Source organism: Botrytis deweyae (assembly GCF_014898535.1).
Source record: "Botrytis deweyae strain B1 chromosome Unknown BDEW_005, whole genome shotgun sequence".
Taxonomy (NCBI): Eukaryota; Fungi; Ascomycota; class Leotiomycetes; order Helotiales; family Sclerotiniaceae; genus Botrytis; species Botrytis deweyae.
In genome coordinates, this window is record NW_024066212.1 from 1,809,698 (window position 1) to 1,833,036 (window position 23,339).

Consider the following 23,339-nt stretch of genomic DNA (forward strand, 5'->3'; position numbering starts at 1 on the left):
TACCCTCGTAGCCAGGCACGTGCTAGATACCCCATTTGTACCTAGATTCATAGGTTCATACCTTGACCAATAGCATTTACCATGTCGGGTAGAAGACCCACCAACTAGCCCGGACTTCTAACTTCTCACCCACAAAGTCGGGAAGAATTTCATGATTAACCTAACCCAACCACCTTTTTCACGACATCGAGATTCGAAACATGCGAAATCCCATTGACGCTTTCTTTCATTGATCATATGTATTGGTATCAAGTAAGTATCAGTAATGTTAAAAGTAGTTGTGGATAAGGTTATCATCTTGCCACCTGGCTAGGTAGCATCTGGTAAGACTCAGCCAGAGATTGAGATGCAGAAATGAACATATCATAGTAGAACACGATTTGAGAATGAAAATCTCGTGATGAAGTACGTACAATGATGTACGGCGTAAGGATTTTCCTCACCGTGTGCTTGTGGGCCGATGTGGATATTCTGTCTCAGCCCTTTTGTGTAAGCCGAAAAAGCCACATAGTTGGGGGTCGAATTTGAATGCCCTGGAACTCTCCATTTTAACCCTGCCCTGCATACATATCCAGTAACCAATACAAAAGTGATTGACCGATCTCTCCGTATACGCCGTTGGGGTTTTCCATTGCCGCCCTGAAATGCATTCATCATGGGCTCATTGCTTATTCTTTTTCTCGAGTATTTGTGGATGGGGCCCATATTCCATAGCCCATAGTCCATTGGCCCCTCAATCTCACTGTAAGCGCCAGCTTCTTACGTGAGGACCTAATCTTTGCATTTCAGCCATTTTTGAATTTCAAACCCCTTCATATATATCTCGACGAGCCTAAAAATTAATTTTAACTCAAAGGGCGACTTTTCACTTCCAAAATCCTATCAAAACCATCTTTGTGTCGACCACAACGTTTCCAGATTCTTATTCGTGAAACGGGAAGCTTTTCGGAGAAACAACGGTTACATAAAGACCTGCGGCATAGCCCTACCAAGTAATTCCCATCATCATGGTCGACGTTGTATCTATCATCATCGCTGTCGTTTCTCTCCTGGGCTCGCTCGTGGCAGCAGGTTTCACAGGATGGATCTCATATTATTTGGACCAAGCCAAACAACGTAAAGCCACTAAAGCTTTAATTCACAAATATCGAGATCCTCTCACACTTGCTGCATATGATCTTCAGTCTCGAATTTGGGGTCTTGTAAATACATTACTTGACTATTATGAAGATGAAGAAAAGAAAGAGAATATATATGTCTACACCGCCTTTTTGATTGGACAATATCTTTCATGGACATATATTCTACGTCGACAAGCACAGTTCATGCAATTTTCAACGGAAAAGACAAATCAAAAACTTAATCAAATTTTGGACGCTATAACGGATCAATTCAGTTGGGATAGACATGCAGGGGAGGATCCATTCATGCTCTGGCGAGGACAACAGATGGCCATCGGAGAAGTAATGACTATTGAAGAAGAAAAGGAACAACTTTATTGCATGGGATTTGCTGCTTTCTCAAAGAAATATCATACTGATGCCGATTTCAAGAAGTGGTTCCTACCAATTGAAAGAGGTGTCAATATGCTTGTGGATGCACGTCGACGACAAGATCCCGTTGCGACTTTCAGATTGCGTCGATTACAACATCTTTTAATTGATTTGGTCCTTCTATTGGAATTTCATCGTGCACAAAATGGACCAAATCCGCAATTGAAAGTTCATGCTGCTGCATATGAATGCAAGTGCGACAATTGTCCAGGTGATCTTGTATCACATCCGACTGAAAAGCTACCAGTATAATGCTATGATTTGGAAGGAGCAACTGTGCGTTATCCGGGGATATGTATAGTGCCAGCTACCTTTGATGACTCTAGGGAGGAAGATATCGGTAATTGGAGGGTTTCGAGAGACTTGACGATGAAGACGACAAGAGGAGGATTCCATTCAATTGATCGATACGGATCCACAAGCTTCAGCGATTGAAGTCGATGCAGTTGATGGCTATCATGGAGACAATTGATATGGAACACTACAAAGTTATGATGAAAATGTTAGTTTGCACACATTGTGTTATGATGGATTTTGAGGAGTTGGTGATTTGGTTTGGGATAAGATACCCAAACATAAGGGAATGAAGCGAGTGTTCATATATCGATGAATGAATGACTTGCTTGGAAATGTAGGGGTTTATCAGTATTAATTCGGTGATGATTCAAGAGTGATATCAAATCTCCGTACATTTAATTGATGAGTTATGATGTACAAGAAGAAATACCTAGGTGCCTACTAGGTAGATACACCAGTACTTGGATTTATGCTTATGTAACCATGGCATTTCCCCGATATCCATCTCGAAACTCCAGTGACGCTTCCGATATTCACCCGGACCTCTGAAGATTTTAAGATGTGCAACAAATAACCTGACCATCATGTGTTTTGTAAAAGTCACGTGTCAACACTCTTTAGTGGCAATATTCCGACGCTACATACGACACTTCAAACGACACTTCATATGAGATAGTAGACATTTTCCATTCTTCGAATCATTCGACCAGCGGACTTACATACTCGTGGTTTTCAATTGATCACTAGTTAGAATCACGATAATTGATTCTTCTTACTGTGACCGGAAGGCATGATATCGTCGCACCCGTGTACAATTTCAATACTCCAATCAGGGACCACAAGCTTTACATTTTCCTTCCAGTAAGGCTCCATCTTCTCTAGGAAAGAACCAGAAGGGCGCATTTTCGACGAGATGACTCCTCTTTCTTCCCGCAAGTCTCTGGCTTGTTTGTGATCTACGAACAATTGGCTGAGAGATTTGCTTCTACTGAATGCCTCTTTGTCTAGATTTTAGATAGCACATCAATCGCAACGTCCAACCACAACAATATGCAATATATTTCCATGCGGATACTCGTACGGGTGAATCCGGTGAAAGTTTAGTTTGCATTTCAACTCTTCGTATGCTTTGATTAATTCTTTCACGGCTATTTTTTCATCCACGAGTTGTTCAGAAGTTTCTTCCATAATATACGTGGACTCTCAAGACTGTTTGGGGTGGCATCCGAATGACTTTCAAGATGTTGTTAAGTGGCAAGTGAACTGGTTTCTCGTGCTCCTTGATATCACAAAGTACTCAATTCGACAGCTGATAATAATATTTCTGCAAGCGCAGCTAGGAAATCCTTTCATGGATCTCGGATCTTTTGTATCACTGACAGTGACAATTGGTTTTTTGTGGTCGGTCAAGAGCGGGGGGAGGGCGGTCATCATTTAAATGAGTTTCATCTCGTCGACGACATCGTTACCATCATCAAGAAGAGTATCACGCACTTCAGATATTTCCTGCTTTAACTGTCTATCTAGTATGGATGTCATTCAGCAAAATCAAAAACCCTAAGCTGCCCCGTTTTTGATGCTCGTGTCGATTGTTCCCGGAGAAAAGCAAGCTGCTTTTAAATTATCGACAAGCTTTTGCAGATTTTAAAATCTCTTTAAAACATAAAAGAAGTTAATGGACTGAATTTCCACATTGAGATTCCAATTTTATTCATCTTAATATGGAGTTGATGGGAACTCAAAAGCTGGCGGGATGTAGCCCTAAGCATCAAACTTCTTCGAATTTTGATAGGTAGACAATCTTGATGGGTGATGCAAGATGCTTTCAACTCGCATGTTTTAACTCGCATGTTTTTGGATTCATTTGGTATATTCAATACCTCCACCAAGACAGGGACGTAAGCTTACGAAGTGCATGATAAGCTTTCTTTGGTTCACCGATTTCCTGAATCAATAACTCTTACCCCTCGATGCTTGTAAGATCAGCAGTCAGCGAGACTCCCCCTACCAATCGGCATTTGGAAGTAAAAGAAAACTTACAAGTCAACAAAAGCACCAGCTCATTTGACATCGTTTTAGTGAATGACTGACTCTAAATTTCCCCTTTCTTTCGCTAATGTTTTATCATATAGATGTCATAATCTACAAATTGAGATATGAACCAAGTATCCAAGTAACTTTCCAAGACTTTCCCTCTAAGATTTCCAAAGAATTATGGGCTTACTCTAGGCTCTACGTTCTTGAGTTGTGAGGTTTACCCCACCGTTCCCACATTCAGATATACTATGCACCTACACGAGTCGATCTCTTCCTTTCACGGATATCGTAAGGTTACTCTGCATTCACCTAAATTCTTACATCTTCAAATAATCTATGCTTACTTTCTTACAATGTTTAAAATGGTGTGAGAGCCGGTGTAGCTTGGATGAATTTTTTTGAAGTCATATTTTCATCAATATGCATTTAATTCGACGACAATGGCTTGTTTTGTTATTTTCGTCCACAATATTAACGGTCTTTGTAAAAGCAACGACAAAACAATCTACTCATGGCTTGATCAATCTCTTGGAACGAAGACTACCTGCTCATGTTAATGACTTTGAGTTTCAAATACATGGTAATCATACATTAGGAGTAACGAATGATGAATATGCTTTATCTCAAACTGCCGCAGGAAAGATCTTGATTGAAGGCAATTCACTGAGTGGTATTGCTACTGGGTACGTAATTCATATCGACTTTGTGTATAACTTTTTAATTAGGAATATAGGTTACGCAAATACTTCACGGACAATTTGCATGTAGATATCTGGTGGTATATTGGTTCTCAAATACATCTTGCTCCCGAACGTTTACCGACTCTGAATTCTACCTTGAAAGGATCAAGTATTGTACCATGGCGTTATCATTTCAATACCGGTAGGTGCAATGATTCCCTTCCGAGCGAGTTTCGCCTGATTAGTGTGCTACATGATGAACATATCTTAACAAACGTTTCCTAGTAACTTTCTCATACCAAGCCGCTTTTTGGACTTGGGAAGATTGGGAACTTCAATTAGATTGGATGTCCCTTCACGGTATTAATCTCTCTCTCGCATGGGTAGGTTATGAGAAAACATTACTTACCACACTCCTCACAATCGGCCTCACTACAGATGAAATACTTTCATTTTTCTCCGGTCCTGCCTTTCAAGCTTGGAATCGATTTGGTAATATTCAAGGATCCTGGGGTGGTACCATTCCACTTGCTTGGATTGAAGATCAACATCTCCTTCAAAAGAAAATTGTACAAAGAATGGTAGAATTAGGTATTACACCTGCTTTACCTGCTTTCACTGGCTTTGTACCAAGAGAATTGAGAAGGGTAGCTCCTAATGCAAATATCATCAATGGAAGTGATTGGGGAAATCTTTTCCCAGTCGAATATTCAAATGATACATTTCTTTACCCAACCGATCCTCTTTTTACAACTCTGCAGCATACATTTCTGAAAATTCAATCCGAATATTTTGGAAATATCTCTCATGTCTATGCACTCGACCAATTTAACGAAAATATTCCCGCGTCTGAGAATCTCTCATATCTAGGCGAAATATCACGTGGAACTTACGAATCTCTTCAATCCTTCGATTCAAATGCTATTTGGATGTTACAAGGATGGCTTTTCTATGCCGCTTCATCATTTTGGACACAAGAGAGAGTCGAAGCTTACCTTGGTGGTGTTCCAAAGAATGAGAGCATGTTAATACTTGACCTCTTCTCTGAATCATTTCCAGAGTGGGAAAATACAAATCAATATTATGGAAAACCATGGATTTGGTGTCAACTACATGGTTATGGTGGTACTGCTGGTATATATGGTCAGATATATAATGTTACAAACTCTTCGATTGAAGCATTTCGAAAATCGGATAAGATGATTGGAATGGGAAATACGATGGAAGGACAAGATGGTAATGGGCTGATGTATGAATTACTTTTGGATCAAGCTTGGAATTCTACCCCTATTGATACCAAAGATTACTTCAAAGCTTGGGTAGCAAAAAGATATCATACCGCTGGATATAAGGAACTGCCCTCAGAAATATACTCAGCATGGGACATTCTCCGCACAACAGCTTACAACAACACAAATCTGACTCTTGCAGATAGTCTTCCGAAATCTTTATTCGAAATGCAACCTAACATTACCGAAAACCATGGAAGATTGGGCCAATCCTTGACAATCGATCTTTATGATCCTGTTGATCTATTTCGAGCATGGAGATTATTATATAATGCATCGCTATTGGTTCCAGAACTTTGGGATGATGATGGATGGAAATTTGATATTGTGGATATTACAAGACAAGTACTTGCGGAGAGATTTAAATTGGAATATGTGGATTTGATTGAGAGATATACAGCGGGGATTGGATTTGGAGAGACGAGTGAGATGCTAATTGGGATTTTGAAGAGTCTGGATGCTGTTCTATCTACTTCTCCTCATTTCAGGTTGGATACTTGGGTGAATGCCGCCATTTCTTCTTCGCCAGACTATTTTACAGATGCTTCTCTTCGTTCATCTCATGATTATTCGAAATCAAATCTTACCCAAACTCAACATTTCTTCGCCTACAATGCTATTAATCAGATTACCATCTGGGGACCGGCAGGAGTAATTAATGATTATGCATCTAAAAGTTGGGGAGGTCTTGTAAGTGGATATCTTTTGAAGAGGTGGAAGATATTTTTCGATTATATTGGGAAAGTAGAGTTTGAAGAATTCAATGCAACAGAAGTTGCAAGCAGATTGGGGGATTTTGAGTTGGGTTGGCAATGGAATGGTTGGGTTGGCATTTTAGAGGGTGATGGAGAGGGTGATGGAGAGGGTGATGGAGAGGGTGATGGAGAGGGTGATGGAGAGGGTGATGGAGAGGGTGATGGAGAGGGTAGGAATTTGAAAGAGTTAATTGAGAAGTTAATGGAAGAACTTGAGTAGCTTCAACTAATCAGTATTTCCATAGATTTTCAAGCCATCGGAACACAATGTGAATGTGATCCTTTCAATGTTTTAATGACACTTCTCATGATTCTCTCAATGACTACACCATGATGAGATTATTCACCGAATTTCAAGAGTGAAGGATAAAACCTAAATGCCCTACCCTACTGCTGCCTATCATTCATTATGATTTGGACCTTAGCTCGGTATTTCTTTCCCCAGTGGTTCATTCACTTAAAACACATCATAATTTAGTGTTGGCTCTAGTGAATCTAGTGCTCTTAGGACACGTAGATCCCCCACACAATCTTTAAATTTAGTCCTTCCCCCCACAATTTCTTTTGCATATTTCATTATCAACCCACAAATCTCAGGACCCAAATTCCAATGCCATCTAACATCGCCAGCCAAATAATTACATCCCGTTTGTGAATCTTCTTTATTAAGACAAATCTTATTATATTTTTCATCGACGTTCTTTCTCGGAGATTACCTCTGCGGCTTGCCATCGATCTCATCCAAGAAGTCAAAGTCGATCCAAGTAATAGCACGGCCGCGCAGGAACAGCAACAGCGGATAGGAAGAGAACCCTCATAAGTCCTCGATCTTATTCCGCATATCAAATCCTTGTGGTTTTATTTGAGTCGTTCAACTTAGACCACTCAAGTTAACTACCTAGTACTATCTATTTTGACTGTATGATAACACTTCTTGGATCTTGAAATTGATATAATGCTTACTTATTTTCAAGACAGACAGCTCACCAAAACTCAAATCAACCCCATGACGAACAAGAGACGTTTATCACTATCGGCAGCTGAAACCTTGATGGAAGAAGAGGTGAATAAGAAACAACGACTCTCAATTCCCACGACCAAAACCTCAATTCAAGCCGTCGAGAGCATGGACGAGATGGAGAACAAGGAGAAAATGCAAATCGCTTCACCCCCATCCCAGAATCTGTCCAACATGGAGATCGACTGCCAAAAATCAAAGTTTCCACAAGAAATTCTCCGCATGATTTGCTCTCACGTTTATCGATACGACCTTCCCAATCTAAGATTTGTCTCAAAGGAATTTTCCAGCGCAGCAGCGACTATTTTGTTCAGACACATATCATTCGAATTCGCAGCTTTTTCATTTCAAAAGTTATTGAATATTTCCCACAGCAATAGCCTTCGACCCCACGTTTCAACGCTCACTTATCGGTGTGTGTATACGAATGAAGATTCGGAAGACTATTGGTGTCCAGAATATACTGCGTATCACTTCTCACATCAATCCGAGATGGCAGATGCTCTAAAGCGCCTTTCAAGTGTCACAAATATCCGAATTATCCGGGATAATTATCCTTCTCATGAAGAGTTTTCCCCCAATTCAAAAGGATCATTTGATACAGTCTGGAACTTTTTGAAATTAGTACTTGGTAATGTATCCAATCCAAGAGAATTGGAAGTAGTACTACCCGTATCTGAACCTGATATCTACGAGCGGAGTATTACAGCATTCTCTAAGAAGGAGATCGAAAAACTCGACAAATTAAAATATTTCCACCTTTCTGTCACCCAATTCCTCGCCCCTCATGTCCCCGCACTTCTTGATTGCATGAAAAATATCAGGTCACTTTCTTTTGGCGACCCAGACGATATGTATAGGCCACCTGGGGATCCCGGGAAAGATATTTCCGAATTCGTCAACCCAAGTACAACATTTCCGTCATTGGAATGTCTCGCACTCAAAGGTTTGTATTTGAATGAGCAGTATTTCCAAGAATTCTTACTCAATCACGCGCATTCTTTGCGTTCACTCGAGCTTAGCAATATGACCATTGAAATTACAAAGGAAGAGGTCAAGTCCAAGGAATATCTGAAAAGTAATTCATGGATTCGAATGTTCTACTTTTTCGCTCAATCATTACATCTAGAGGATATTAAACTCTGTGACAGACTGCTTACGTCGTGTTCGGGATATTGGGAATCAGATTGTGGATGTGAATTTGGTTACCCCTGCCATTGTCGTCCATCGGTTTTGTTGTCGCGCCTTACAAATTTCATTACCCATGTTGAAGGCTCATCATTTCCTTTACCACATCCAGATGACGACCTTAGGTATGTGGATATGAGAAGGTACTTCAATTTTAAACACTACAATGCCCCAACACCAGTTGGCATTTATTGGGAACCACAAACATCAAGGATAGCACATATTCGATTATTAGAAAGAGAACCATTAAAGATTTCTACCTTCAAAGAATACATGTCGTTCACTAAATCAGAGTCAGAGAATGGTGGGGGAGCGGAGGCAGAGGAGGAGTCAGAGGAGGAGTCAGAGGAGGAGTCAGAGGAGGAGTCAGAGGAGGAGTCAGAGGAGGAGTCAGAGGAGGAGTCAGAGGAGGAGTCAGAGGAGGAGTCAGAGGAAGAGGCAGAGGAGGAGGCAGAGGACGAGGCAGAGGAAGAAATACCGAACAGACCTGAGGACAACTCTCCACGACACTCCGCATTCGATTACACCTTGACTCAAATTCGAATCAACAGAAACTCATGGAGCGATGAGGAGACGGAGTTAGTAATGGATACCTTACTCGAGGGATTTACAGAAGGGGATGAATGATCAGTGGGTGTTGCTATGTGCGTTGAATCTAAAACACACAGAATGTCTGAAATGCAATCTTCAGAGGAGGATACCCTACTGATTATACTTCTATGAATCAAGGGAAGGGAGAAGTTTTCTGGTTGGACTATGTATTTTGATGGATGAGTGCACATGGAGAGCAAAATCATTGACTATTTATTTATTTTACCGACAATTTTTATAATGTACAGGATAATCAAGGTCTGGGGGAACTGGACACATGGATCAGCATGAGAATCTTCTTAGAAGATCAAGATTGAGCAAAGCATATCGAATCAAATCAATGGAATATCATGTTTTACAAAAATCTCTTTCGATGCCCTCTGCAAATCTCATGCCTTGGTTCCATTCCTATGATTTAATGTGTGAAAATCTTTTTGCAGTGGAAACTGGCTACTCGCTACGAAATGAACATGCAACGTATACGGCAGATATTTTGGATGTAACTCTCGGGCACAACTTTCGAACACAACTAGATACGGTGTACTATAAACAAGTTACGGTGGATTTTTGCAAAGAGCAGAGACTTCACTAATCATAGATATTCAATTGACATTTGTGCGGGTCTGAGACGACAAAATACGGTCTCATCGTACTTGTTAACGGTAGATCGCGCTTTGATATTATATATAGATAGAGAGCTATATTAGTGTACGCTAGTCCACGCTAGCTGATAGTAATATCCATTACGGTACCTAACGCGTTCTTTTATCAATGGTACGGTATGAATTTCACAACTTTCCTCTTGTTCTCGATATACTGAATTTGGTCTATATGTTTGGCTGTGCTGTATGATGAGGACCGTAACATCTGCTCATAGGTACATAGTCCACTCTTCCCCCCAAACTCGACTGACTCTCTTCTCATCCTGGAAAAACACTCAATCTACGAAATAGATCCTATCAAGCAAGTCAATTTGGTATTCAATCAACAAGAACTTCTATTATCATCCTACCGAAACATTGAGATCTATCTACCATTCCTCTACCATTCCTCGACCATCCAAATCAGAAAAAATGGTTCAATCTACCTATGATACTCTGTTCAACAAGAACATGACCTCTACTGGACAAGTCTCAACTACCTCGGTTGTCACAAAGGCCAACTATTTTGATTGGCAAGATAACTCTTCCCTCAAGTAAGTATCTATCCTTGATCATATCTCAAATCATACTAACTTTATTAGACTCGGAAAGCAAATGATCACAATCACCGTCGGCGCCCATAAAAAAAAGTTCCTAGTTCACGCCGACCTTATCAATCTTCAACCTCGTATCTTCCGTCGTCTTCGAATCTCTAGATCGGTTGATACAGGTGATTCGTCAGGCTGGTTTGATGTATACCAACCCATCTCATGTTCCGTATTCGTCCGCCTTCTCCAATTTTCCTATCATGGGAAATTGTTTCCTGGGATTTCGATCGATACATTATGGCATCTATACCTCTTTGCCCACAAAAATAAAGCCCAAGATCTTGAGGATATTATCATGAATCGGATCATGACTACGCATCGATCCGATAAACAATTATTTCCTGAGCCAAGACATATTGAACTTGGGTACAATTATACCAAGGAGAATTCCGCCGGGAGAAAGTTTCTTGCTTTGTGTTATGCTGCTATGATGCATGTTAATACAAAGCTACCCTCTATCTACAATAAGGAAGTTCTAGTAGAATTAGGGAAAAAGTGCGATGGTCTCTTGATTGATGTCTCTAATCTTACGAATGGTAAGGGGTCAATAAATATCTCAGAATGGGATCCTAGATATGCTCCTGAATGCTTGTATCATCATCATGCATAGGGAGTAGAGTGTCAGAATCTCAGTTAAAAGGAACGAGGAAACAGGGAGGGATTGGAGTTGTCTCAGTTTGATGAAATTTTCCACAAAAATGGAAGAAATAAATTTACGAATCATCCACTTGTCACATCATAAATAAAATAAATTGAGAAAAATTTCGCTTTCATTATGAACTGATGTAGCTTACTCATGTTGAGTGAGCAGCGCTGTTGAGGAATTATTATCTAACCCATGTATGAACCTCATGTTAAATAGAGGAACATTTCTAAGCCAATGAAAGAAAAAACCTGGAAAATGCTAACGTGTCAAAACATCAGATGATGATTGATCTTACCGCTGCCATAGAAGAAGTGAAATACCATATGCGCACCATACATATCCCCATGAAGGAATCATGTACATCCCATCACCCTCCATACTATAATGTCTTCTCACCTATTAGTCTGTTAGTAATTATTCATGAAACCATGATACCAAAATGGATAACTTACCAAGCCATCATCCACCGTAACCACAGATTCATTTTCCTCCATCATTCTCCTTCTCGCCAGAACCTCCAGCAATGTTGCCATTCTCATCCTCCAAGGCTGGCATGACATTGTCCTCGCTATCAGACACCAATGCTGGCATGACATCATCATCGGTATCAGAATCGGGAGCATTCTTCAATGCCAGCACTTCCTCGGGGGAGAGTCCAAGTGCCAACTTCTCCAACTCAGGCATGTATTTATCCGCACATTCAGTTTCAGGTCCATTCAATAGTGGATTTCCAGCAAATGGTGGACATCTACGCCATTGAAAAATTCCTAAAGTGCTCTTCCAATCCTCCGGTGCAAACTTTCCGACCTGCTCGTCGAGCTCATCGGGATATTCACCACCCTTTGCCTCGATGATTTGATCAAGAGCGACCAAGAACCTAAATTATTCTTCGAATTGTTCCAAAGATCGGAGAAATCCTTTCTTCGTCCATCTTCTTCCTTTCTACTTCTTTCCAATTGATCTCGTTCGAATTGCTCTCGTTCGGCAACTGACAACTATCCAAGGGATTCCAATGTATCTTGTACATTAATGGCATTGGTTATCAAATGATTCGCCTCAGGATCTGATGTGGATGGACCCTTGACTGGCTCCGAGACAACTTTATATTTATCATGTTTTTCTCTGAGTTCCTTTATCCACTCCTTCATCTCTTCCGGCGGAGTTTCCTTCCGGGTCTGCTTTTTGGGATCCTTGCACCTGGTGACGTTCTCTTTTGCGATGTCTCCACTGGTGTTCAATGATCGATGAAGCGCTTCCATCTCTGCAATGTTTTGCTCTTGTCGCTCTTCGTACGGATCATCATCATCCCCGCCACTCAGATCATCAAGTTCCATGATCTCATCTGCTTCTCTCTGTTTATATAAAGAATATTAGGCAGTATCGTCGATACCTCTACTCGTCTTCAATGCCTCATCATTCAACCAGAGCGGCTTAGCTGCCGGTGTCGATCTGGCATTCCTCTGCCTGACTTTACCGTCCTTGTGTTGTTGCCAGAACGCCCGTAATGTAATCAAGCCTCTGTTCCAATTCTCCCTCGAATGAATTTCCATTGGCTTGAAAGGCGTATCATTCGGAAAATGATCAGAGTATGCTTCGATCATTCTATGAATAGCATGAAGGTAACAGAAGTATCCTGCATCATCTCTCGTTTGATCCAATCCTCATCATCCCCGCTACTCAGATCCTCAAGCTCCAGCGTTGTGCTCGGATGTTGGTCCCAATATTATCTTAAAAGGTTGTGTCACGCCGAAATCCTTCGTAGAACATCCGAACGCGTCTTTTTTCCCTTCCAACCAATCATTAAGAAGTCCTCTCAATTTATCCTCGTCTTCCAACCACTTAATCACTACACCCGTTGTTTGGAAATGAAGGTACCCTGCAACGCTACCCATGGTCTCCGATCGTACTCCAACCACCATCACCCCTGGAGGATTTATTCGAGTAGCGTCTTGTATCTCTCTTTGGATTTGGACCGCGGAGTACGCATGTGGAGTGGTTGCTTCAAAGAAGCCGAAGTTCGTGTCCGCAAGCTTCTTTGACTTTCGAGGTGTCTTCTTATTGTTATTATCATCCCCATCATCATCGGACCATTCGTCGGGAGGTGGTTGGCGTGAATAAAATTCAGATAAAGATGAGGATATGGGGATCGTGAGTGGCGGGCTTGAGGAGGAGAGGGGGAGGTGGAGGAGCGAGGTGATGAGGTGGGAGGGGGATATGACGGAAAATTCTCCTGATAGAGACGCCATGGAATCATCTTGAACGACTATTCTGAAGACTGAAAGCTTTCTCTGATTTTCAATCTGCAGATCGTTGCAGTACAGTTTGTACGTGTGCCGACTGAATAAAAATGGGGAATGATTCTTTTAAAAGGTATAGAGAAGGGATTGTCAAGTCTCTGTTGTTGTTGTAAAAGTTAAGAAATATGGGGAGAAGTTGAGAGGGAAAAAAAAGGTAGATTCAAAGTTGCAGGCTCGCGCGGGGTAAAAGTCAAATCTATTGAGGGGAAAAGTGAATGAAAAGTGAATGGTTTCCTAATTAGGAAGCGTCGATGGGTTCATGAATTTTCAACCGCGCGAAGCCTCGTCGCCGCCCCACTCACTGGTTTTCTATATTCAGAACTTGTTACTTTCTCTGTCTCATAATAACCAAGTCCTAGATATCTTGTTATATAAAAATGGCTCCAAGTCCTGACTCTCACACCATATTTTATGCCAAAGGGGCTGAGAAAGTTCCCAAAACTGCACTCTTATTTGGCAGTGCAAGTCCTGGTGGGGAGTGGCCATGGCTTTCGAACTTTTGGGATGAGCCTTTTGTTGATGACAGTGGACACACTTACCGCTCGTCAGAGAAGTTCGTAACATCCTCGCTTTGATCTTTTTGGGTTTTGACTAATGCATACCTCGCAGCTATCTTCAAGCGGGAAAGGCTTATATGATGAAAGACAAAGCTTTGTTCCGCAAGTTGATCAAATACACCCCTCTCAAAGCCAAGATAGAAGGAAACAAAATGAAGATTGATGTCGAGAAGTGGAATCAGATCTCCAGCCTTGTGATGGCAGATGCCCTCCACTTCAAATTCCGCCACAAGAAATCATGGATCCAGGCTTTGGTTAACACTGGGGATGCGTTGATTGTTGAAGCAAGAGAGGATATGGTTTGGGGCTCAGGACTTAAAAAAACTCAGACCGCCAAAACGAGAATTTGCGATTGGCCTGGACAGAATAAATTGGGTGACGAGTTGATGGAGATCCGCCTAAAATTTAGAGAGTTACTACAAGGTGGTAATCCTTCATCAGGCATTAGCAGCACGGCAAAAGGTAAGTCTAATGTCCGTGTACCGAAAAAGAACTTGAGCATACATTTCTGACATCGAATTTAGTGCCCAGTGCGCCTGCGGTGGCGGATGCTGCCATTTTAAATGGACCTCCGCGTAGTCGCGAACCCTCACCAGTACCGGCACCACATGTCGACCCAGGCACAGGTCCAGCGCAAGACCCACAAGCAGATGAGAATCCTGAGCCCATGGATCTCGATGAACCCATTGCACCAACTCCCGATCCAGGTCCACAAGGAGAGCACCTTACACTTACTCAAGATATTGGCGATGTTGAGGCCGAGACTCTTATCCATAATCCGACCATCGGAAATGACAAAGACAAGACCGGCGAGTCCAAGGCGGATAGGATAGTAGAACCAATCTCGGAAAATCAAATGTTAGCAGAGGAAGAAAGAGCCTATACAGACCTAGCTCTGGAAATTCAGAGTCATCGCGAAAGACGACTCCAACTCGAAGAGCTCGTCCGGAGAGAAGAAGACCTAATGCTAGAGAGGCAGAAAGAAAACCAGAGACGACGTGCTCAGAATTTTCCAGTCAAGAGCGCCCCCAAGCCAGCGCAAGACCCACCTCGTAAGGCACCAGTGACATCAACTCCTTCCAAGTCATCAAAGAGAGAGGCTAGAGAGAATGCTGGTCCAAATTCATCCAAGAAACAAAAGGTAGCTGATTCTGCATCGAAGACATCAAAAAGTCAAGATTTGCTGCTAGTCTTGAAACACTCGGAATAACTCTTTCAACAACTTCTCTGGGTCGTGGAAAGGCTGCAGTGGCAGGTGAAAGCGAAAGCAAAACCAAGGTATTGGTAGACACTGAAGATGATTTCTAGGGATATGCGAATGATTAGTTACATCAAGACGTTTGATGGTTAGATCATTTGTCGTTCATGTATTAGGGATTTCTACTATTTTTCGTTATTCAACAAACATAGGAAGCATCCATCCTAAAGTAAGCGGTTAGCATAAGTCAAAGAAATTTAGTTAGTTTTAAAAGTTTATGATGAATTCTCACAAATCTATGGGTTTAAACAGATGCAGGATGATTTATCCTCCACTACTAAGCAAGTGAACGGGGTTAATGTGAGACTTAGACCTTTCCAGAAGATAAAAGAGAGAAAGTTCCCGCTGTTCGGGTGCAGAACTTATTGATAGTAGTGAATGAAAGTTGGAAAATAAAGAGAATCCATTTTCTCTTCAGAAAGTTCCACCTTTTATAGTCGGTTAAACACACCACTCAAATATCGGTGACGGTCGCTTTATGATTTACAGGTCAATTCCCCTTTTTTTTTCAAAAGCGGGGTCAAAGGCGGTGTAGATGGCGGGGTAATCTAGCGGTTTCCCGAGAATCATAAATCACGGGCAACATCCACTATGTGATGTAGCTATCTGTGAGGATTCATAATAAGTCCACTAAATCACTTACTAATATCTTATTAAATAAGGGATATATTGATGACTAATATATATATAATATAATCTTATATTATAAAATCATATTATTATATAGTTATATAATAATATCTCTTATTAAATTAATTTATAATAAAATAAAATAAAATAGAATTAGATAGAAATATATAAAAAATCTCGTTAAATTGATTGATTGTATTTTCTTTTTATTATCTAAAGTGATTCTATAAGATACAATTTAAATCGATTTTATTTATAAATATAAAATATACTAAAATTTTATTATAAACTATATAAACCTAGAATATTCTTTAAAGGAATTCTAGAAAAAAGCAAGTAATTTCATCTCAACTCAGCCTAGCTCTTCTAAATTAACTTCAATTCAACTTTTATTCTATATATTCGATTTATCCCTTAAGCTAAAACTGACTAGATCTTCCACTATCCTTATAATACTATTATTCCTTCTTATTATAAGAGCTAACCTCCAAGACTATCTACCTAGCTACTTAGGTAGAATCATAAAAAGATCTGATGGCTGCTAGTCTATTACCAAGATGCATTGAGTTTTATATTCCCCCATCATTAAAGAAAAGCACGGAATTATACTGGTAAGTCACCATAGCCAGGAAAGATCATCACGTTTCACCTGCATGGTAAACAATCAGTGCTGGAAAGCTTCATCATTTGATCGGAATGCATTGCTAATTAAAGGGAGCTCTATAATTCAAGGAAACATCTGCGTGAAATGGAAAGCCACAAAGCGTGGAGTTTTCCCAACATTATCTGATAAGAAAACCAAAGAGTTCGAAATCTAAACCATAGATGTTGAAACCCTCAGGACCTATGTGATCCACCATTTTTAGAACGCAATCAACCACCGCAAGTTCTTGGATATCGACGAAAATGAAATAAACCATCGAAAATCATTAAGTAACCATATCAATAGATTGCAAGTTCAATAACCTCTCCCATCTCAATCCTCAGAGCCTTTACCTGCTCTCATTCTCTTCAACAAAGCCTTGTTTTTCTCTACAAGGATATCTAAAGTTTGGTCGAACTTTCTCTTTTTCTCATTTGATTCATTTGAGACTTCGATCTCCTCGAATGGATCGACAATTCCTTTCTCGCATCGCTTGGGGTGTTCATTCTTTGGAAGTATTATCGTTTCCTCCGTCATGGTATGATCTTCCTGACTTGTCTCCCGCGCAAATTCATCTGCCTTATCAACAGAATCGAGAGTTCTTGGTTGTTCCTGCAGTGATTTAAAGTATTCTCGACCCCTCATCAACTCTTCACCCAATTTGTTGTCGCCAGGCCACTGAGATATTGGTGTACTCAATGTAAGCGCGGCGGTTTTCAATCCACTACCCCAAACCAGGTCATCCTTGGCCTCTACCAAACATTTGTTACCCGTATTGATGAGGTCCTCTCTCTTTGCTTGGTTGTTGCGATACTTGTGATATAACGCATTTCTCATCACATACGACGAACTTTTGTTCCAACGAGCGACATCCAGTCCTTTCACCTCGTTTCCTAATCTCTTGGCGTCGTAACCAGACTTAGCATGGGCGATCTGGGCAAATTTGTCTATGTCCCGGACCTGCCAAGCTTTGCCAGCCTGAAAGTATCTAATTTGGATGTCAGTATGATCCTAAAAGAATGATGATTGTACCCACGCTTCTCCGCAACTGTATGTAATCCCACTGCCGTCTTCGAAGCTTTCCATGTAGAAGTTTGAAAAATGCGAATACGCATTGCCAGCTTTGTGTCCGGAAAACAGAATAGAGTTTACTTCTTCAAGTTTGTTGCCTTTAGCAAAAAAATATGTGAGGGAGTCGGTTCCGGGTGCCATGCTGTAGGAAAGAAAGAGTCAGTAAGTTCTATTTGCTGAATCACGGCAGTTAGAAATGAATATCTAATGACTTACTTGACCTAACGATAGATTCAATAATCCAGGAAAGTAACTGATGTGAGTGGACAAATAAGGCTGGGAATGAGCGCTGGGCTTCCTAGAGATAGTTCAAAGAGTTAACGAATGACATGATGAGGAAGTGAGGTAGAATCAAAGATGCGAAAATGAGCAACAGGGGGTGATTGGAAGCCTTTCTGACGTACGTGGGAAGTGAAAGAGATCGATCTCTAATGGAAAAAGAACTCTATGTGGAGCTCTATGCGATCTTCAGGATATATCTGTAGAGACACCTCTTTGAATTTCCCAATGTCAGTAAAATAGATGACAAAAGGGTGTTCCGAAGCTGCTCTGTTGACGCACCGAGGCTGAAAATTATGGATAATAAGATCGGGAGATATTGCTGATCCAGACTTCTCTTTGGAGCCGCAAGGCGGGTAGAATCGAGGAAGTTAAAAGTAGCAGAAAAAGCGAGGAGCAAAGATTGTATGATGACTGGAAGGGGCGTTTGCTGACCGGAGTCAGTTGGTCCTTTGCTGATCTACGGGAGTAAGAAAATAGGAGAATAAGTTGTAATGGAGAAGAAGAAAAGAAATCAGAAAGTTGAGAAAGATTTGGATATGGAAAATACACTAGTGGGCGGCAAAGCTTAGCGAGGTCAGGTCACGCGTCTCGACAGCATCGTTGCTTCCTAATTGGGAAATATTCACTCTCCATTCACATCATCTTCTGAAGAAAAATTTTCTAATTGGGAAATATTCACTTTCCATTCACATCATCTTCTCATCTTCTGAAGAAAGGTTTTCTTTACCCCGCAGAGACGACGAGTATATCTCTTCGTCTTTCTCCCAACTTTTTCCTAAACTTTCTAAACCTTTACAACAACAACAACACCACCCAAACTTCAGGGTGACGACCAAGAACTTCAAGCTTTGTTACTCTTTCTCTTATTCCATTCGCAGTAGAGCTCCACCAAGATTTTATTGCCTAGTTCTGCGATCTCAAAATCAAAGTAAGTTCAATATCTTCAAACCAGCGCTTTCGAAACTGAAAATTTATCCTTTACCCTACCAAATCACATTTGAAATCCCTTTATCCACGCTTGACTGCAACTTTGCAGCATCCTCCATATTTCCTTTCATTTCTATTCCATTTTGCGCCCGATTTTGGGATTTGAATCTTCAAGAAGCCTTGTTTTTGATGGATTGGGAGAAATTTCAATCGAAGTTTTCGCAATCTTGTGGGCAATTTTGTATTGAAATATGGCGGATTTTCTGAGGATCTGTTTCGTAGCAGTTTCTGGGATATTCTGAATCATTTTTCGGGCAAATTGCTCTTGTTTTTAACCTCATCAAGTCATCAAAGGCAAGTTTGGAAGTTTCCAGCCCTCTCACGGTAGCAAAGAATGGATTGAGGATCTCCACTTTGATGGATTGATACCGGTGATTTTGGAAGTTTCCAGCCCTCTCACGGTAGCAAAGACTCAATTGAGGATCTCCGATGTTTATGGAATAGTAGCGGTGATTTGGTATCTCCAATTCTGATAGAATGGAGGTTTCCAACTCCGTCACGGCACCAAAAGCTGCATTGAAAATCTTCAATTCCCAACTGCTCCAAAGTACCCCTTTCAAATATCCACAATCCACGTAAGAGAACAGAGAAGCTAATTGAGATTAAATTTAGGACATCGGAGCCAATCATTTCAAGATGAGCTGGAGCAACTCTTCTGTCGATATTTGGCATGCGGTCGAACAGACCTATTTTGACTGGCCCGATCTTTCTAAAGTGATTGGTCCTCCAGGATGCTACGAAGTTCGCATCAAGAACAACCTCAATTACTGTGTTCCAACCAAAAAACAAAACCTTACCGCGGCGGAGTTAGAAGCTCTTATCAAGAAGGCAAGCACTAATCCCAAGGGTGTGCTTGTCGTTGGCCTCCTGCATGAAAATGCTGCGCACGTTGCTGGTTATCTTGGCTTCCAGGATAACGTTGTTTTTACAAAATGGCTCGAGGAGCCCCAAAACCTTCCGAGAATTTTAACTCCATGGTATACGGCAAAGCAGACCGCCTTCGGATGCCCCGTCAAGAACGCTAGCAACCCAGCGGAGAAGGACTTCACCACCAAAACGATCTTTAAAGAAATCGAAGATCTTGACCCAAGATTGATTGGATTTGTCACCGGCAACACATTTCCTATTACCCATCAAATGCTTGGAGTGGGTAACATGGATGAAAATCCAGGGTATCTATGTTATCTTCATGCCATGCATTTGATCATCAAAACTTACCCCGATCATTTCCCAGAGGACAATCCAACGTCGCCAAATGAACTCCATTCGAGAGAGAATTGGTTTAGAGCACTTGTAACACTTAAGTCTTATTGGACAGCTCACAAGAAGCTTACTGCTCCAAGAACCAAGGGCCTTTCTTGGGAAGAAGCTATTGTTCCATTGTACAAGGACAGTACGGTTGCATCCATCGATACTACCATGGATGAGAGTACCGCTCATCAATTGTTCAAATACGATGAGTTTAATGACTTTTACGATATGGACAGTGATGGAACCATTTCGAGAACTAATCAGACTGCGGAGGAAATTGAGGATGAAAATTGCAGGGACGCTGAGGTATTCCACGGGGAGTTAAAAAAGACAGGCGACATTCAAAAGGAAGCCAATAGGAGAATTATGGAAGGAGGCATTTTAGCTAATCTTTTAGGTGAAGATGATATTTCTGGTTAGGGAAATTTGGAGAATATGGAAAGGAGGGTGATCTTTGATTTCTAAATTTTAAATGGATGAAGTTCGGATAAGCCATAAAATGAATGCATAAAGGGAAGTTACATGATATCAAGGCATAAATATGATGCGTGGGGCGGCTCAATTAAGAGCGGCTTTACTTATTTAGAGACTAGTTATTGAATTAACGTTGGATTTTAAATATGATCATGCCTGGTACTTGGTGAAACTTTCCATGTATCTTAAAAGCTACTTTGATACTAAACTATGTACCTTAAGTAGCAATGAAAGAATTTCTCACCGTGGCTAGGTAAAGTCATTGTCCATTATACACTCTTCCCTCATGCTTCCCCCGACGGTACGCGACGAGAATGAAATTTAAACTATAAAACACCCTAGATAGATTCAATTAAGACTAAGAAGATATAAAGATTGAAGATTGCTCCTTATATCTATCGCGGGGTGGAGAATCCGTAAAGCTAACATTGATGTCCTGAAACCGCCCCCGCGCCCTCTGCTCAAAAATGAAAGTTTAACATGTTTTTTGATAGATCCTAGAGTATGAAATATTGAACATTAATCTTCTATATCTTTATGATATCATTACATTAGTGATACCTAACGTCGTCATTAAGTTATCGTTAAGTTACCATTTTCTTCCTTGGGGGGATAAGAATACGTTTGTTATGAGGATGACTATTATTGGAAAAACAAAAACTCTACTTGAGTTCCAGAGCTCTCATGATTCTTAAGAGATGTAGTTTTCTATTATTATGGTCCATTTCTAGATTTCGAAAGCTTGTAAGGGATTTGGGTAAGAGAAACCAAAGATACCGAACTTCAAAGTTTCTCGACGACGTCAATAGTCAACATTGTCAAAGCTGATGTAAAGACAATCTAGTAGATGAGGGACCCTCAGAGTATACTTTTTTCTATATTAATTGTCTCCGTTGCGAAGTTTGGTATTTGAAGAAATGGAATTTTGGGTTTTCGCGAAAATCAGATTTCGTGGTAAGCTTGGCTATAACCTTTAAAAATAACTTTCAGATGGTCCCTTAGCTTCACATAATGTCTTAATAGTGCTTATAAGCTCCTTCTTTACTTCATCTTCCGAATTTCAAAGTTTGACTTTTCATCTCCGGCTTCAACACGATGTCGAACTTCAACGTTTGTCAATGACGCGTAGGAGTTAAAAGATGAAATATAGGTCATAGATGTTCTCTATACTTAGGTACCGTCCGTGGTAAGTCTTAGTCTGATCACTTGGCAATTGAGAAATATGTTTCTCGAAGAACACTTATCATCAAAGCTGCGTAGCTTCCGAACTTGATGATCGTAGGACGACGATGATAGATATGACTACTCTAATGATTCCGTAGAAGACCTGAGTAACAAATTACTGTCAGGGGAACTTCGAAGCCTCATTCTGATATAGTATGTGAAATTCAAATTCCGACTGAGATCATGTCAATTTTGATGTCAGGCACCCACTTGTCGATTACACGACGGTGGATGGTTGCAAAGTGATAATGAATAGCTATTTCTACTTCTGAGATATAAATAAACCTTCACGGATATATCTACTTACCTAACGAAGGCCTTTCAAAATTCTCAATTTGAAATTTTTCAGTTTGTAAGAATGCAAAGCACCCACTTCACAATTAAGCGACGGTGGATGATTGGAAAGTAATAAAAAGATGGTCGTTCTACTTCTCAAGTAAGTGGTACCTCTCACATACAACTCTTTTTGCTGTTAAAGCACATTTGAAAATCTCACTTTGAAAGTTTTCTAGTCAAATAAAGACGAGTAGCCCCCACTTAACGGTTGCGCGACAGTGGGTTGTTAGAGAATAAAAATAATTGGTTCATTCTAGTTCTGGGCTACTCCAAACCTCTCGCATGGGTTGCTGCTAGCCTCTCGATAGCTTTTCAAAAATCCCAAATGAGAAACTTCTCGCTACGAGTGAGGAGATGGGGCACCCACTTAACGATTTCAAGATAACGGCTTGATTTACGAGGATAAAACTTGGCTTTTTATGGTCTACAAGAATCTAGTACACTCTGAGATATTTTGATATTACAACTTGATTTATTTTCAAAAATCAGAAATGTACTGTGTGTTGATGTCTGACTGAACTTAGTCATTACGTTTTCGTTAATTACATGACGAAGATCATAGTTATGCAATCGAAGACTACACGGTTGTGATTCGTGGGATTGAGAGATCTTCAGAAGCACCGTTGTGACGTGATCGAGCCAGTTTGGAGGACCTCAAATTTGGTGGATAATCATCCTCAGTCAGCGAGACACGTTTCGAACTTGATCATTTCTCCACGATAAGTTCTGATATAACAATAAGAAATGGCTACTTCTCGTCATTGAAGCTCAAGAGCCCTCAGTGTATGTTGTTTTCATTGCTCAACTCCATTTGAAGAAAAATGATTTCGGGCAAATTCAGTCTCGAAGTAAGATTCGAGCACCCACTTGCCTGTTTCTTGATGATTATGAATAACGAAGCTATAAAAGTATGTCACTAACAGTTCAAATAGCTCTGGTACCCTCGGTGAAGCGTTAATCATGTGTTTTGGTCAATTTTCCAAATTTCGTTTTTAGGGTTGATTGAATTCTGCTCTATGGTCGAGC

The 23,339-nt window shown here is 40.7% G+C and overlaps 9 protein-coding genes across 9 annotated transcripts; 6 read left to right on the forward strand and 3 right to left on the reverse strand.

The window, feature by feature from the left end:
- Nucleotides 1–1,007: 1,007 nt before the first annotated feature.
- Nucleotides 1,008–1,805, forward strand: EAE98_003208 (uncharacterized protein; the record flags this gene model as incomplete). The annotated part of the gene is made up of 1 exon (XM_038950828.1): nucleotides 1,008–1,805. The coding sequence occupies one exon, from the start codon at nucleotides 1,008–1,010 to the stop codon at nucleotides 1,803–1,805; it is 798 nt and encodes a 265-aa protein (XP_038813357.1).
- A 2,502-nt stretch (nucleotides 1,806–4,307) lies between these two features.
- Nucleotides 4,308–6,831, forward strand: EAE98_003209 (uncharacterized protein; the record flags this gene model as incomplete). Its single annotated transcript, XM_038950829.1, has 3 exons — nucleotides 4,308–4,570; nucleotides 4,621–4,769; nucleotides 4,853–6,831. The coding sequence occupies 3 exons, from the start codon at nucleotides 4,308–4,310 to the stop codon at nucleotides 6,829–6,831; spliced, it is 2,391 nt and encodes a 796-aa protein (XP_038813358.1).
- A 786-nt stretch (nucleotides 6,832–7,617) lies between these two features.
- Nucleotides 7,618–9,444, forward strand: EAE98_003210 (uncharacterized protein; the record flags this gene model as incomplete). The annotated part of the gene is made up of 1 exon (XM_038950830.1): nucleotides 7,618–9,444. One exon carries the CDS (start codon nucleotides 7,618–7,620, stop codon nucleotides 9,442–9,444), a length of 1,827 nt encoding a protein of 608 aa, XP_038813359.1.
- A 1,037-nt stretch (nucleotides 9,445–10,481) lies between these two features.
- On the forward strand, nucleotides 10,482–11,267 carry EAE98_003211 (uncharacterized protein; the record flags this gene model as incomplete). The annotated part of the gene is made up of 2 exons (XM_038950831.1): nucleotides 10,482–10,603; nucleotides 10,652–11,267. 2 exons carry the CDS (start codon nucleotides 10,482–10,484, stop codon nucleotides 11,265–11,267), a joined length of 738 nt encoding a protein of 245 aa, XP_038813360.1.
- A 516-nt stretch (nucleotides 11,268–11,783) lies between these two features.
- On the reverse strand, nucleotides 11,784–12,904 carry EAE98_003212 (uncharacterized protein; the record flags this gene model as incomplete). Its single annotated transcript, XM_038950832.1, has 3 exons — nucleotides 11,784–12,143; nucleotides 12,329–12,645; nucleotides 12,700–12,904. The coding sequence occupies 3 exons, from the start codon at nucleotides 12,902–12,904 to the stop codon at nucleotides 11,784–11,786; spliced, it is 882 nt and encodes a 293-aa protein (XP_038813361.1).
- Nucleotides 12,905–12,988: 84 nt separating this feature from the next.
- Nucleotides 12,989–13,549, reverse strand: EAE98_003213 (uncharacterized protein; the record flags this gene model as incomplete). The annotated part of the gene is made up of 1 exon (XM_038950833.1): nucleotides 12,989–13,549. One exon carries the CDS (start codon nucleotides 13,547–13,549, stop codon nucleotides 12,989–12,991), a length of 561 nt encoding a protein of 186 aa, XP_038813362.1.
- Nucleotides 13,550–13,977: 428 nt separating this feature from the next.
- EAE98_003214 (uncharacterized protein) lies at nucleotides 13,978–15,367 on the forward strand (the record flags this gene model as incomplete). Its single annotated transcript, XM_038950834.1, has 3 exons — nucleotides 13,978–14,153; nucleotides 14,210–14,619; nucleotides 14,682–15,367. 3 exons carry the CDS (start codon nucleotides 13,978–13,980, stop codon nucleotides 15,365–15,367), a joined length of 1,272 nt encoding a protein of 423 aa, XP_038813363.1.
- Nucleotides 15,368–17,021: 1,654 nt separating this feature from the next.
- EAE98_003215 (uncharacterized protein) lies at nucleotides 17,022–17,900 on the reverse strand (the record flags this gene model as incomplete). The annotated part of the gene is made up of 2 exons (XM_038950835.1): nucleotides 17,022–17,676; nucleotides 17,725–17,900. The coding sequence occupies 2 exons, from the start codon at nucleotides 17,898–17,900 to the stop codon at nucleotides 17,022–17,024; spliced, it is 831 nt and encodes a 276-aa protein (XP_038813364.1).
- A 1,764-nt stretch (nucleotides 17,901–19,664) lies between these two features.
- EAE98_003216 (uncharacterized protein) lies at nucleotides 19,665–20,699 on the forward strand (the record flags this gene model as incomplete). The annotated part of the gene is made up of 1 exon (XM_038950836.1): nucleotides 19,665–20,699. The coding sequence occupies one exon, from the start codon at nucleotides 19,665–19,667 to the stop codon at nucleotides 20,697–20,699; it is 1,035 nt and encodes a 344-aa protein (XP_038813365.1).
- Between the last annotated feature and the right edge of the window lie 2,640 nt (nucleotides 20,700–23,339).